Source organism: Patiria miniata, unplaced genomic scaffold (assembly GCF_015706575.1).
Source record: "Patiria miniata isolate m_02_andy unplaced genomic scaffold, ASM1570657v1 HiC_scaffold_5, whole genome shotgun sequence".
Taxonomy (NCBI): Eukaryota; Metazoa; Echinodermata; class Asteroidea; order Valvatida; family Asterinidae; genus Patiria; species Patiria miniata.
The window spans coordinates 35,324,434-35,338,688 of NW_024037072.1; the positions used below are offsets into that span (position 1 = coordinate 35,324,434).

General features: G+C 39.0%; 1 protein-coding gene across 1 annotated transcript; it reads left to right on the top strand.

The window, feature by feature from the left end:
- The first annotated feature begins 1,124 nt into the window (after positions 1-1,124).
- LOC119741536 lies at positions 1,125-8,801 on the top strand. Its single transcript, XM_038217327.1, has 4 exons — positions 1,125-3,233; positions 3,821-3,979; positions 4,229-4,441; positions 4,913-8,801. The coding sequence occupies exons 1-4, from the start codon at positions 1,305-1,307 to the stop codon at positions 5,645-5,647; spliced, it is 3,036 nt and encodes a 1,011-aa protein (XP_038073255.1). The 5' UTR covers positions 1,125-1,304; the 3' UTR covers positions 5,648-8,801.
- The last annotated feature ends 5,454 nt before the right edge of the window (positions 8,802-14,255 follow it).

Genomic DNA, 14,255 nt, shown 5'->3' on the forward strand with positions numbered 1-14,255 from the left:
CCAAATTAGGAAAGGTCCAAATTATTGAAAAATCTATTTCCGATTTAACATTTCAATACAGTTGTCCAAATTTCTCCTTAACCGAAGTATTAAATTCTGTCCATTTTTTTAAAAAATACATCAACTCGTTTACAAATTCCCATCCTGTATTTTTAAACCCATAACGTCACAATATCACACCGATTTTGCTTTCGATTCTGTCAAAAAAAGCATGCTTCAGTGATCGACCACAATACTGACAAAGAAAAATACCATACACAAAAGAACAAACATCTTTGACCCCGGTATATAGTGAGCAGCATATTTCCTTACTCATTGTAACATCGACGACGATTTAAAAAAACCTTCAGTTCGTACTATAGCAGAGCCGGGACATGCAAAAGACATCGAACGGGTAAGTTTTCGAACTGCTCGGAATGGCGTTAAAGATAATCGACACCATTTGCAAACATTCTCTAATCATTTATTTGAAATACCCTACTTGATTGAAGTAAATAATAGGATCCAAGCGTCACGTGAAACTATTACCCCTAGAGTGCTGATTACGGAGAAACGAGGACTTTACCATATATCCTCGCGATGGATAGGACTAAACCGTCTCGAAAAAAGGCTTTTGAACTGCTCCAAAGTGGTCCAAATTTAGTTGAGTATGCTATTGTTGTTGTTTTTTTCCCGAGTGATAGACTCGGGGTCATTTCCCAATAGGAAGCAGGTCGAAACATATTACTGAACATTTTGGAAGGGAGGGCTTTCAATGGAAATCTTGCCTTTAGAGTCGCAAAAATGGAGAGGCATGTTCATAGTTTTCAAAAAAATATGGAAGCCGTGGAAATTATTTTCAACGAATTTCCATCCTTGCTTCAAGTGAATTTAAATGCAAAGGTAAATCAACATTCATCAAATTAGAGAATGCGGTCAACGTTCACCAAGTCGTGACGTCACAGATTCATTGCAGTCGCTTTCGCACCTCGGTCCATTCAGGCCTTGAATCCAAAGTTAGCGCGCGCGGCATATACAGGGAACGCTGGCGACCATGTACTGTTTTCTATACAAATTATGCGCTGAACCATTTCATCCTTTGAAAAATGTGTTTGCAGTAAACTCACGGGGATTTCCAGTTGAAATTGTTGAGTGTACACATAAGCTCGGATCTATCGCAGATTGCACTCATTTGTAGAATGCTTCTTATAATATAAAGTCGTTTACAAACACTTGGAAAGATATTAACATTGTACTGATAAAAATATTCATCTCTTCAAAAAAAATATCAGTGATCATCATCGCATCGCCCGGCAGGGACGAAGATGGACACCAAAGACCAACGCAGCCGATCAGCGCAGGGTAACGCACCCTACTGCCAGATACACAGTGACGGTAGCCCGACCACCGGCATAACATCACTGGCGTTTGAAAGGATTAAGTCGGAGGAAATGGAGTCGGTCGACGCATCGTCTGATCAGGTGCAGGCAGGTGACGGTCAGCCAGGGCCTTCCGGAGAAACTCGGAGTAGCAAGAGAGCTAATCAGAAAGATAGCGGCGTTTGCATGCATCCACCTTATAAGGAACCATTACAAGATGTGCACTCTGATGCGAAAAGTAAACGACTTCAATACAGTCAGTCTGGGAAGAGAAAGTCTTCTTTTCCCCATTTTTACGTTGCAAATCGGAAGAGCAGTATCGTCGAAGCGCGGAGGGATTCCCTTCGCTGGAGTAGTGTGAGTGATGACAGTGCCATTGACGTGAACAGCATACCTATGTCAAGCCTCAGCATGCAGAGCAACGATACAATTGAAGAGAAAGAGGACACGATGCCATACATAATACACAACGACATAGAAGAAAACAAGGACACAGATATAAAAGACAACGACAAAGACATAGAACACAAAGAAACAGACAAAAACGACACAGACAAAAACGAGGACAACGATTCAGAGATAGTAGAGAACGACTTAGACATGGAAGAAGAAAAGGACACAGATATAGAAGTCAACAACGTCATGGACATAGGACACAGCCAGAAAGACATAGAAGACCACAGTGACATAGACATAGGACACGACGACATAGACAAAGAAGACAACGATTTAAATAAAGAAGAAAACAAAGACATAGATATTGAAGTCAACAACGACATGGACAAAGGACACAATGACAAAGACATAGAAGACAACAGCGACATAGACATAGGGCACAACGACATAGACATAGAAGACATTGACATAGATGACAACCTCAACAAAGACATAGAACACGACAACGAAATAAAAGACAACAGCGGAAAAGTCGTAGAAGACAACAAACTAGTCGCAGACATCGAAGAAAACAATTACATTAGGATAGACCAAGATCAGACCGAACCTTTCGACGAGGTTGAAAACACTGAAAGACGACACCCACATGCCGTACTGTTTTTCAGGGGCTTTTTTCGGTGGTTGTGTTTCTGTAACCACCCCCCGAAAGCCGACACCAGCAAAGAGCATTTTACGAATCAAGGCTTTTCGGACGAAGACCTCGATGATTCCTGCCATTCAGTGCCCCATGGAACAGACCGGGCTCAAACCTTATCATCCCAACCCTCAACTGACCCTGTGTTCTCTGATGAAGAGTCCAGTCCTGACCAGTCTGCAGCCATGGACGAACACAAAAATGTCACCCTCGATAAACAGGATTTGCTAGACTTATTTGACTCTATGTGTCAGGAAGCAAAAGGAATGGGCTATGATGTAGTTGGGCGCGTTGTTCAGGTTCTCAACTTTGCTGCCGCTGTGTTGGATAGTCGAGGTGGTATTCTGTCTGTTGACGCTTTGGGTGTCCATCTGTACATTCCACCTGGTGCCATACCAGCTGAGGAATCTCCCCAGATAGTCTACATGTACGTTCAAGGCCGCAACCACCTCACTCCGTATGTCCAGTGCGGGCCTTCAAGATTCGAATTCAGGAAGGATGTCATCTTGATCTTACCCCACTGCGCAAAAGACGCAGTAGATACCAAGTTCACCTGTGTGAAGTCTTCCTCCAGTGGAAACCAGACGATTGAAGGAGGCAAGGATGGAAATGTGATCGTCAAAAGTAAATCCATCTTGATGACCATGCGCCACTTCTGTGGACTTACAGCTTATGGAAACCCCAAGGCTAAATACATGGTAGCATGTGTATTCATCAAAGACATCAACGATACAAACGTCATGGTTCGTGTTCGACTATTTGACGACACGAAGGCTAATCTTCAGGTGAGAATTTAGTTTTTTACTGCAAGTATATTTTGGTGTCAAAGCATGCAGCTCCATGCATTTTATAACCAGCGGCTTCAATGAATCCCAAATTTTGACAACAATAATCTACGAAGGGTTAAAAATAGTTAAGGCCTCTTCATCCAAAACGAAGAGAATTGGAACATTTGCATAATCACACGGCGGTCTTCCGTTACTGGCATCGTACTGTGAAATTGTTTTCGAGAGATACGTTGACTCAATCCTGTTCATAAATTGAAAAAATAAACATCTCTTAATAACTTTGTCAAGAATACGTGTACCCCTGGCCCGAAACATATGGAAGTTGAAAATATTTAGGAGCAATGAATGTTTTTATTTCCTTGACTAATTTTTTGGACACAAGGTGTATGTAATTTAAATCCTATGAATGAATACAGACGTGAATACTCCTGAATAACGTGGTGTAGCATTTTCAGTCATCATGGTAACCAACTAGCATTCTCACCAATATTCACAGATAACAATCACGTGTAACATACTTCAATCTGAAATACGTTTACACAACTGCGTCAATTATGATTTTGTTCGAAATTTGTGTCTTAAAGGAAATTCAGACAACAGAGACAAGAAATGGCTTCATCCAGGTTGATATGCCAGGAACTTTGACAGTGAAGCGCACCGACCCGGAGAAGGACGTTAGGATTAACCTGATGTGCTCAGATGCAGATTGTTGGGAAATCACAGAGCCGAAAAGTGGTTGGCAGGTAAGGAAGTCAGCAGGATGATCTGTTCGTCTTGAGGGTCAGTCAGTTCAATGGTCAGGCGGTTGAACTTGGTCGGTCGGTTTCGTTTGTCTTTTCATTCGGTCGGGTGATCATTTCCAAAGTCATTATTGAAGTCATCGATTGGCGGAATTGGTTGTTCTATCAAATAATCGCCTTCCCACATTGATTAACTATTTGTGTCGTTGAAACACCATGAAACATCCATTGTACATTCTTTTCTAATACAAGGCAATTCAACACTCGATCTTGTGGCGGGAGTGTGGTCCAGACAACGTGCCGACGTTCCCGTCGAAAATATTCAAGGCTAGCATGCGAAGATCCACAGAGAGGGCGCCCTTTGATGGTTATCTAAAAGTCTTTCAAGAGGGTTGTGAGGAGCAAAGTGTTGATTTCGCGCTGACTTATTCACTCAATGTTGCCAAGGCAACCAGTCCCAGACAAGTAAGTATTTTCTTTTTCCTCAGGCGCCAAACTGCCGAATTTGAAATTTTATGTCAGTGCCCTGTATTTAGCAAAATTCAAGGAATATCTCAAATAGCGTTCAAAAACCTCTCCAGTTTAACATATTTTGTCTATATAACTATCTATAAAATAATTGAGTGTACTCTATCTGTGATTGTTGATTGACTATTGAATCTGTGTTCAAAATTTTAGTGTAAACCGCATAATCATAACCGTTAAAAAAGAGTGGAAGAGATCTGAATCATGTGATTCCTGCACGAAGGAAAGCATTAGAGATGAAGAGCATATTCTTTTATTTGTTTAGACTCGACGTGTAACTTCTGCCAAATATGGATCTAATTTGCTAATTTTAAATGGACATTCCAACAAGCAAAAAAGACGACAATTAATGCGGAAGTATATTGAAGATAAAGGTTATGCACGCTGATATGGTCATTCTTTTGATCTTAGATCACTGAGGAGCAAGTCAAGGAAATCTGTCGTCAGCAGATCAGGGAACAGTTGCGAGGTCCCGTCGCCGAGAGCAGACTGCTGGATGAAGATACACTAAGGGAGCTCTGTTCGCGCCTGGATGAGCCTAGTCCTATTGGTCATGACTGGCGCATCCTTCCGGAGAATCTGACGGGATTGAAAGGCCACGGGCACGGCTGGGTGAAAAGCATCGAGACAAGAGCAGCCAGCGGGTTTCTAACTCCGCAAAGCCCCACCGAGCTCGTCCTCGATGCGTTCTTTGCTACGTCAAGGGAAAACGATATGGGTAACAGGCGCACTTTGCAGGAGCTGAAGCGTGGTCTCCACAGTCTGAACCGACCAGATGTGCGGTTTGCCATCAAGGTCATCGATGACCAGATATGCCCCGACCCCCAAGAAACAAACAACAATAATAAAACTACACGTACAATGAAGTTCGAGAAGGAAGGAGAAGTGCCCGAAATAAAATCCGAACAAGACCAATCGCAGATGTCTAGGTCGCAAAGTTGGGAGCAGCCACCACAGAGGAATGCCACTGCGATGAATGGCACACGGGAGGATCTCGGTCTGGATAGAGCCAGTTCTACGAGTGATCTACTCTTTTCGTCAAGTTCAGCATCAGACCCTGAAGGTCAGATAAACAAACTCGATAACAAGCAAAGAAAAGATAGTGCCTACGAAAGCTTCATTCGGCTTAACACTGACGACCGTTAAATTCAATGAGGCCAGATAGGGTTCGTTAATGAAGGCTGTTAAATGTAGTAACCAACTGATAACGTATCACCGACTTATAATGTCACAAAAATATTGTACCACTAACCGAAAATTTTACCAAATTCAGGCTCTCCAATTGGAGGAAGGAATCTCCATGGGCTCTCAAAGGGATTTAAACAATGAAAACTCACGTTTGCCTACCGTAAAAAATAATCCGAACAGAGGGTGGGCACAAGTCTGAGTATCAACCATTGTCCAACGGGACCATCTCTGTCTCCGGTTGTGCGCGGGGATGAGACAAACCGTGACCGACACCACGAAGTCCACTTCAGTGTTGCTTCGTAAAAACCGCTTAATGACCCATTTTGGTTTCACTCAAGTGTGCGCGCACATCGGACCTTGGCGCGAACGATTTTCGTTTTCACAAATTTTCAACACTGTTACGGAAATACTATTGGGATAACAACGTTTTTGAACGTTTGACTGGAATGAAATTAATCATTAATTTTGTAGGATTACACAAAATTTAAATAAAAAAAAATCAATCTTGTGAAATAAAGATGAGTGCATGTTACTTCGTGAAAACAAAAATGGGTGCGTCAGCGTGTGTGAACATGAGTGTTTAAATATTTCGTGAAATCGAAAATCACTCGATTCTGTAAAATACGCGCGTAGCGTGCACTCAAGTCCACGTGGGTGTTACTTCGTGGTGTCGCTGACGAGACATCGAGCCGGGGGCGGCATACCGAATGGCCCCTTAACCGATGTTATGAAAGATGTCAGTTATTATGTAATGTGTGCTGAAGGCGTGCTCACTTCTTTAAACAAACCATTTTTTTTTAGTTTCTACCTTTCAAGTGTTTGTTTGTGTATTAAAACATTCTGATTGTTTTTTTTTAGACAAAAATTTTGTCATCCCTATTTTAAATTCCCTCCTGATCAACATCACTCCCAATTTACCCAATCCCTTCTTTTCGGCCTAATTTTCCTTTTTTCCCCAGTTCAAGTGTTTCACACACACACAATTCGGTCACATGCAACATGCAGTTGTTTTTAATTTTAGTTTTTAAAAAATCTAGCAAAAATAAAGCAGACAAGGTGACTTATAAAATATTTCATGCAAAATAACAGTATGATTTAATTGTTTTAATTACAATACCTGTTTCAATAACAAAAAAAATCGTCAGAACAAACCCCCCAAAAAGTCATCTGCTAGTATTCATGCTTCCTAAATTAAAATAATCCTTGATTGATTTCTTCTACCAAAAGTTTGGGACTTTCAATTCTAAGACTTGATTTTCTGTAAGTTTTGAATTTGTTGAAAACTCCAATATTATTGTAACATACGGAGTTAAAAGATTTTAATCTTAGATGCAATTTGTTTTGAATGTGCCTAGTGACACATGTAAGTATATATTATCATGAGAAATATGAGCCTGCCTATTGGGGCATAACACTTGATTTTAAAAGGCGGTGTGTCGGCAAGTTGGACGATGATGTGTAAAAGGCTGTAGCCTTTAAGTGACATTTTATGTAAATCTTGTAGAAAGTGTAATAGACTAAGTGGTGATTTAGATGGTTTAGTTATGAAAAATGCGTGCTGACTTCAGTGTTGTTATTGGTCTAAAACAGGCAGTTATTTTGACCGAAAAATGCAAGCCATAAAGCGATAATCAGATCTACTCATCAAATGCAGTTGTATACTGGGAATAGTTGAGAAATCAGCTCTGCAAGCGAGTCTTCCTATTTCAAGTCTGAAAAGTCATTAAGCTAAAGTTAAGACCATGGGCTTGATAACACTAAATACCTGCTGTATCATGTCTTAAATGCTGCACTGTTTCTTGATCTACAGAGCAGTCGGGTTTCAAGTAAAAAAAAAAGTATATACGACGTTGATTTTACTTCAAAAATATGCCTGCATTTCATGTTTGTCAGGAAAACTCATTAATTAATCAAAAGGCTATATATGGCGATTATTCAGTATATGTATTTCTGACAGAAATGTACCATTTTGCTTTATTGACTTATGGTAGAATATAACCAAGCATTTGTTTGCTGATGTAATGTGGGACGTATTTTTTACCTCCTAAATAGTCATGACGTTTTACACAACCAGCTTTTCTCCTTGGTTGTTCAAAACTCCATGTCCCACATCACATCGGACAGTCACTAGATTTAAACGTATCAATTTAGTAGTGCAAAGTGATTACTCAGTATTTATGTATTTATGTAAGTGTATATAATCATGAAAAATATTAATCTGCCTATTAGGACTAACACTTGATTTTAATAGGCGATGTGTTGGCAAGTTGAACTATGATGTTTAAAAGGCTGTTGGCTGTAAGTGACATTTTATGTAAATCTTGTAAAAAGTGTAAGAGTATGCTGATGATTTAGAAGGTGTAGTTATTTTTTAAAAATGCGGGCCGACTTTAGGGTTGTTATTGGTTTAAAACAGTTGTTTTGACCTAAAATGCAAGCCATAAAGCGATAATCAGATCTACTCATCAAATGCAGGTGTACACTCTGGGAATTTTCGAGTAATCAGCTATGCAAGCAAGTCTTCCGATTTCAGGTCTGAAAAGTAATTAAGCTAAAGTTAAGACCATGGGCTTGATAAAACTGCAAGACTGCCTAACTAATACCTGTTGTGCTACGTCTTAAATGCTGCACTGTTTCTTGGTCTAGCGGTCGGGTTTCAAGTTTTAAACAAGTATATATGACGTTATTTACGTCACAAATAATTTCATTTTTGTTAGGAAAGCTCATTAATTAATCAAAAGGCTATATTGCGATTATTCATTATATTTGTTACAGATATTAATCAAAAGGCTATATTGCGATTATTCATTATATTTCTTATAGAAATTTACCAATTGCTAGAATGTAACCAAGCATTTGTTGGCTGATGTAATGTGGGACGTATTTTTCCCTCCTAAACATTGATGACGGTTCACCTTAACCAGCCTTGCTCCTTGGTTGGTCTAAACTCCATGTCCCACATCACATCAGACAGTCACCAGATACAAACGTATCAATTTAGTACAAATGGATTACTCAGTGAGTTTGAAAACCCTTCAAGACATCTTGTTCAGTGTGTATTCATCACTTGCATGAAGGTCATTTGCTAAGATTGACGCAAGTTGGAGCGGGTTTTTTTCGGGGGGGGGGAATTCATTGTGAAGCCTGACATTCATAGTATTTTGATTTCATAGACTGCAATAATGACACTTTTTAAAGCCTATTTGTAGAACACATTAATTCTGAACAATGTTAAGATTTTTTACGCAGTATGAAAGAAAGTCGGTTAGTGGTATCAGGAATAACTTGTTAAAAAAGTCTAGCATAATGTTTTGCCTTTCGTTCTTTTTTTGTTGAGCCATTATGATAATGGATCGGAACCTGTACATGTTTAATGCAAACTTGTTGGTAATAACAGGCTTTTTTATGATGCCTAAACGTATGACAGACATCCACTACATAATGTGTAAACATGTCGTAGATACAAGTGGGTACAATTTAGTGTTTACAAATGTGTTAACGCAATAGAATTGTAAAAAAACAATCTGTTTCCGTTAAGTTGGCAACTAGTTTGGATGACTATAGTCAGTGGTCCAGAGTTAAACAGAAATATTCCCCCACATACTTTTGTGGTTCGAATTCCAACACGGGTGAACATTATTTCCGGTGAATGTAAGATACAAAGGCCTGTGTTCGGTTCAGTGCCGACGTTCACATTGGGGTTTTCCCGAGCAAATCCCTATTTTCCCCAATGTTATTTTCGTCATAGATTGCGTTTGTTTGTTTTTTTCAACACGGCCTTTACTTCTATAGGTGTCCATTATATTTGTCATGTACTCTAAAATGTCAAGGATATTTAGTGCAGTGATTCGTATAAGTTGTGTAACGCTAAAATATTACTTCCGTAAATTAAATAAAATTTGGCGAGGGCAATTCGCAAGCAATAGGACTGAATTTACCATTTAATATGAAATGACAAAAGGGAAAACATGGACTTTGAGAGGCCAGAGATAAGACAGCAGACGTCATCTTCATCATTCTGTTTAAGATTGAGGGCGCTACCCGTCTTTTTTATAGGCATGACGTAATGTTTGATAACCTTCGGTTGCTTACCGGGTACAAGGCGGATGGGGCTCAGTTGACGCACAGTTTATGGGTCCCAAAAACACACACAATGTACCGGCACAGGCGCTTCAGGTTTAAGGTTATTATAAAGATATCATGGTTTTACAGCTGAGAGTCGTACCATAGGAGCTGCAGAACAGGTTCCCGGACTCCTTTTTCCGTGAAAACAAACATGTAAAATATGTCTAAATTACGTCAAAGGGCAAAATCCCAATATTGAGAGAACAAAAAGGAACAAAAAGACTTTATTATATTAAACAAATAAACCACAGGTATTCGAATTTGGACTAGTGAGCGCCGTGTGCAAACAGAGTACGTTCGCAAATCGCACTTTATAGGCCTAAACCCCAACAGTTCTGATTACTTTAAATTTTATAAGATTCTTCACGTACAGTAGTAGGATTTAATACAGGCCCTCTCGTTTAGATCGCGACGACAAGCACCAAATTCACCTAACTATGGGAAAACATTATCCTAGCTAGCTGCCAATGCCCTATCTGAGGGCGCTGTTGATGTTAAAACTGAAACTTTAACCATAGTCCCCTATCGACGAAACCGGGCGAGAGATCGCGGTACACACATGAGACCCCCTTCAATGGAGAAACCATTGTGCACGCTTTTGTTCAAAGCAACTGACTCATAACGGAGAATATGAAAAGCTAGCACAATGCTTTCGCCATTGGAGACGCTGTGATGGAAAGTAATAACGTATTTGAATTGGTCTATAAGCCACGGGTATCAACCTTTAAGCTAAGATTACATACCAAACCGGCATGAGCCGCTGTCCTCGAACCTTTTCCGTTTTTCAAGCCGAATATTTGGATTTGTTGCCATATATTTTGCAAGCAGCTATATTCACTTTTGAATGAAACAAAAGAAATCAAACACATGCATGGACAAAAAGAGCGACCACCCATCTCAGAAATATACAGCTGATGCAATTCTTTATTTAAATAAATTGTTGTAATCGAAAATGTGTTTATTTTTGTCTCCAAGATGATCAAACTGAACGAATCATTTCGCGGTACGCATAGGCCTATTACTATGCGAAAATTAAATTAACACTTCTGCATATTTTGCTGAAAGTTTGCATACAAGTCATGTACAAGTCAATTGCAATCATAGACAATCTTATTACAATCACAACTTACTGAAAGAAACTCAAATAATTACAAATCAATAGCAAAATTCATGGCCATTACTCCAATATTGCTCGGCTAAAGTATTAAAGGCTAATAACAGGTTTTTGTTCAAAGATTTCGACCATTCTTTTCTTTTAGCATTTCACGGTTTATCTGAATTAACAAATGAAATTTAATTACTAAAGAACTAAAAAAAAAGCCATGTTTCTTAGTTGTTTATGGTGTGCATCTTTTTTCCTTTTGTTTTTTTTTCTTTTCAAACCATGCCCTTCCTAGAATGTAAAGACTTTCTTTGGTTGGCAATTTATTTGCCAACAATGGGTTGGCAAACTATGGAGGGTCAATGTTGCATTTACAGAATTGGATTGTTGAAAATACAAAATCCCAAAGAATCCCTACCAATGACAATAAATTTGCCACTCTCTTACTAAAAGAAGGCGCCAATGATGATTTTTAAATTGTGTTGCCAACCACTGGTTCATTTACAAAATGGCGCTCAATTTTAAAGGTCTATGAGACTTTTGTGAGATAAATGATCATTATTTACATGTTTTGTTCAACGAAGAAATGGTTTAACTTTCCGGCCATCAATCCACACTCGGCCTATTGGAGAAGCTGCATTGCAGCGGTGTCTGGATGGCACATTGTGGTAAAAAAACACTGTACTTAGTGTAGGCCATCAACCTGGGGGTTTGGTCAGTATCAAATGAGGGGAATAATGCTCACTGTGATTTTTGGCAAGATATACACCCATGAAGTTGGGAACTATGCGATAGCATTGCAGCGGTGACAGCTTTTTGGGTACGATCACTTAAAAAAACAACAAAAACAAATGGCGGCCAAAACATGCTTGTTACCACATATAATTAATCCGGTAAAAAGCATATTGGTGGCTAAAATTGTATTAAAGGTGATAACACCCACAAAAGCTGCCACCCCTCACACTGCAAAGCCATCACACATTTTCCAACTGTAGATGGGCATACCTTGCCAAAATTCGCTAGGAGCATCGCTCCTTTCGATCATTTGATACCGGTGGCCCAATTTTTTTACCAAAGCTGATAGCCTACTGCTACCCTTGCAGCCATCTTTGATCCATATCATAGCTCCATTCGTTTTTAATTAACACAATTAAACATTATAGAAATGAATATAATATATAAAATATAAAACTAATGATAAATAAGACAACGTTTAAATTTTATATAAAGAAAAATATATTTCCGCTTCTGTTCCAGCTTGAACTGACCTAAAATATAAACTTCAAATTTTTGTTCTTCTTACTAAAACAAAAAGTTGTTTAATTGTTGACCTACGACAAGTTCCATTGCAACTCTTTTTAATCATCTTTCACTTTCTGGAATTTCAACTCAATATTTCACACTGTACAATCCGCACGTATTAACCATATTTTTTTCTTGATGTATGACGTGCATACATAACCTATAAGCATAGTCTAGAAAATAACAGCAGATTTTTTTCAAAAACACCTGTTAAATAATATGCAAAGCAAAGCACACTGATAAAGAACTATGTTTTCTAGGCTTAAAAATAAATTATTTGTATTTTTTTTTCTTCATCCAAAATAAATAATACGCCCAATGGCTAATATTATAGATTTTAAAAGGCCCATGCAATATAATTGTTTTAATGCAGTACTTGAAAACGTACCTTTTGTCCAATTTAACCTTATTTCAATTTTCGTTTTGTCATTTTCTAGGGTATTTTTGTGCCTTTTTTATTTTTATGCTAAAGCGAATTTCCACTTTCATGAGCAAAAGTGTGATGTCATTTCACGCACAAACCTCAATGTTACAGCTATATTTTAGCACAAAAAGTTATCAGAAATTGTGATATTTTGCTGCAGTAAATGGGCTTTTCTTTGGTGATTTGTTGTTGTGTAAGTACATGGCAGTAATCCAGTGAGCAAAGTTTTATCACAAATGTTCTCAATGAGCAGATTTTTGGGTTTACACTTCAACAGGAAACCCCTAAAATGAACAGTGTCTTTCTGAAAAAGAAAAGAACAGTTTTTTTTTCTAAAATGACATCACGGCAATATCGCAATCAGTTGTCCGGAAAAGCATGTACAATTTAAATGCTTCAAGAAGTGCACTTTAAAATTACCCCCCCCCCCCAAAAAAAAGTCATCAAATAGTTTTCATACTTTTAAGAGGAGACGAAAATTGCACAAAATGTGTTCCTAATAAATATTCATTTCAATTGGGCGACTATAAAAGACCCACTAGGTAAAAAGCAAAAAGTCCGTTTCTAGACAGCTCAAACGTTTAGTTTTCTTGGTGTTCACATGAAGTGAACGTGACTTCATTTCACTGCACATTCTAGATTGTCTTGACTGCCTTGACTGCCGTTAGTACACATTATTACACAGAACACAAAACGAGTTGAACAAATACTTGCAAATAGTTCCATTCCGAAGTTTGCCAAGGTTGGTTAACCCCGTAACCTTTGCGAAATACACTCCCCGTTGAACTCGTTTCATATTGGATTCAAAAACAGGTCCGGATGAGCTCTTTAAACACTCCTCTGCGTTTTGGGCATTAAACTGCTTGAAGGTAGCTTTATGCCTCAACACTTTTACACTACGTTTAAAGTTGTTAGACCAGGTTTGAAACAAAAAGGCGGAACCATGCTCATCTGGTGGGGATGCCTGCCATTCTGAACTTGTCAGGAAAGCAGTCTTTAAGAACCGATGACCTCTCTCAAACTTCATAAAAGAAAGATCGAACGCATTCTGCTCCTCACTTCCCAAAACTAGAGCATTTGTCATCCAGTTATTAAGATTTCGTAAGAGGATAACGTCTGCGTCAATATATACCCCACCCCAGTTGAAAAGTACGGCCAATTTTGCAAAAACTTCTTTGTTTAACCCGGATCCATATCTCTGTAGATTCTGCACATCCGTTTTATTTTTGAACAGGGCAGTATCGATGCTTGTCCTAAGTGTCTGTACTTCAATAGTGTAACCAGCCTCTGTTAATACATCAAATTGACCTGGCTGTAAGCTATCACTATGAATGATAACCCTGGCGTGAGGATAATGATGAAATATCGATTCAATCGTCCGCCATTTTGGCCAGTTGAGGCTTGTGTGGTTGCTGGTACTGTTTATAATCAAATGGAACACCAATTGAGCTGCCATGTTTTTACCGGGAACAGAGAGGGGTAACAGGCCAAATTTACGAGCGCCATCGTACATAACTTGATCCTGTCGAATCACATTCCAGTCTGTGGCTCGAAGGCGCATGCGCAAGCTGGCGTAAGGGTTTGGCGGGGGCTTCGTCCAGTTAAAATCACGA

Bases quoted from the DNA above. Each gene is read 5' to 3' on its own strand.
- LOC119741536 (XM_038217327.1), top strand. From the start codon at position 1,305: ATGGACACCAAAGACCAACGCAGCCGATCAGCGCAGGGTAACGCACCC. The intron at 3,234-3,820 runs GTGAGAATTTAG...TGTGTCTTAAAG, and splicing joins ACACGAAGGCTAATCTTCAG to GAAATTCAGACAACAGAGAC. The intron at 3,980-4,228 runs GTAAGGAAGTCA...TTCTAATACAAG, and splicing joins AGCCGAAAAGTGGTTGGCAG to GCAATTCAACACTCGATCTT.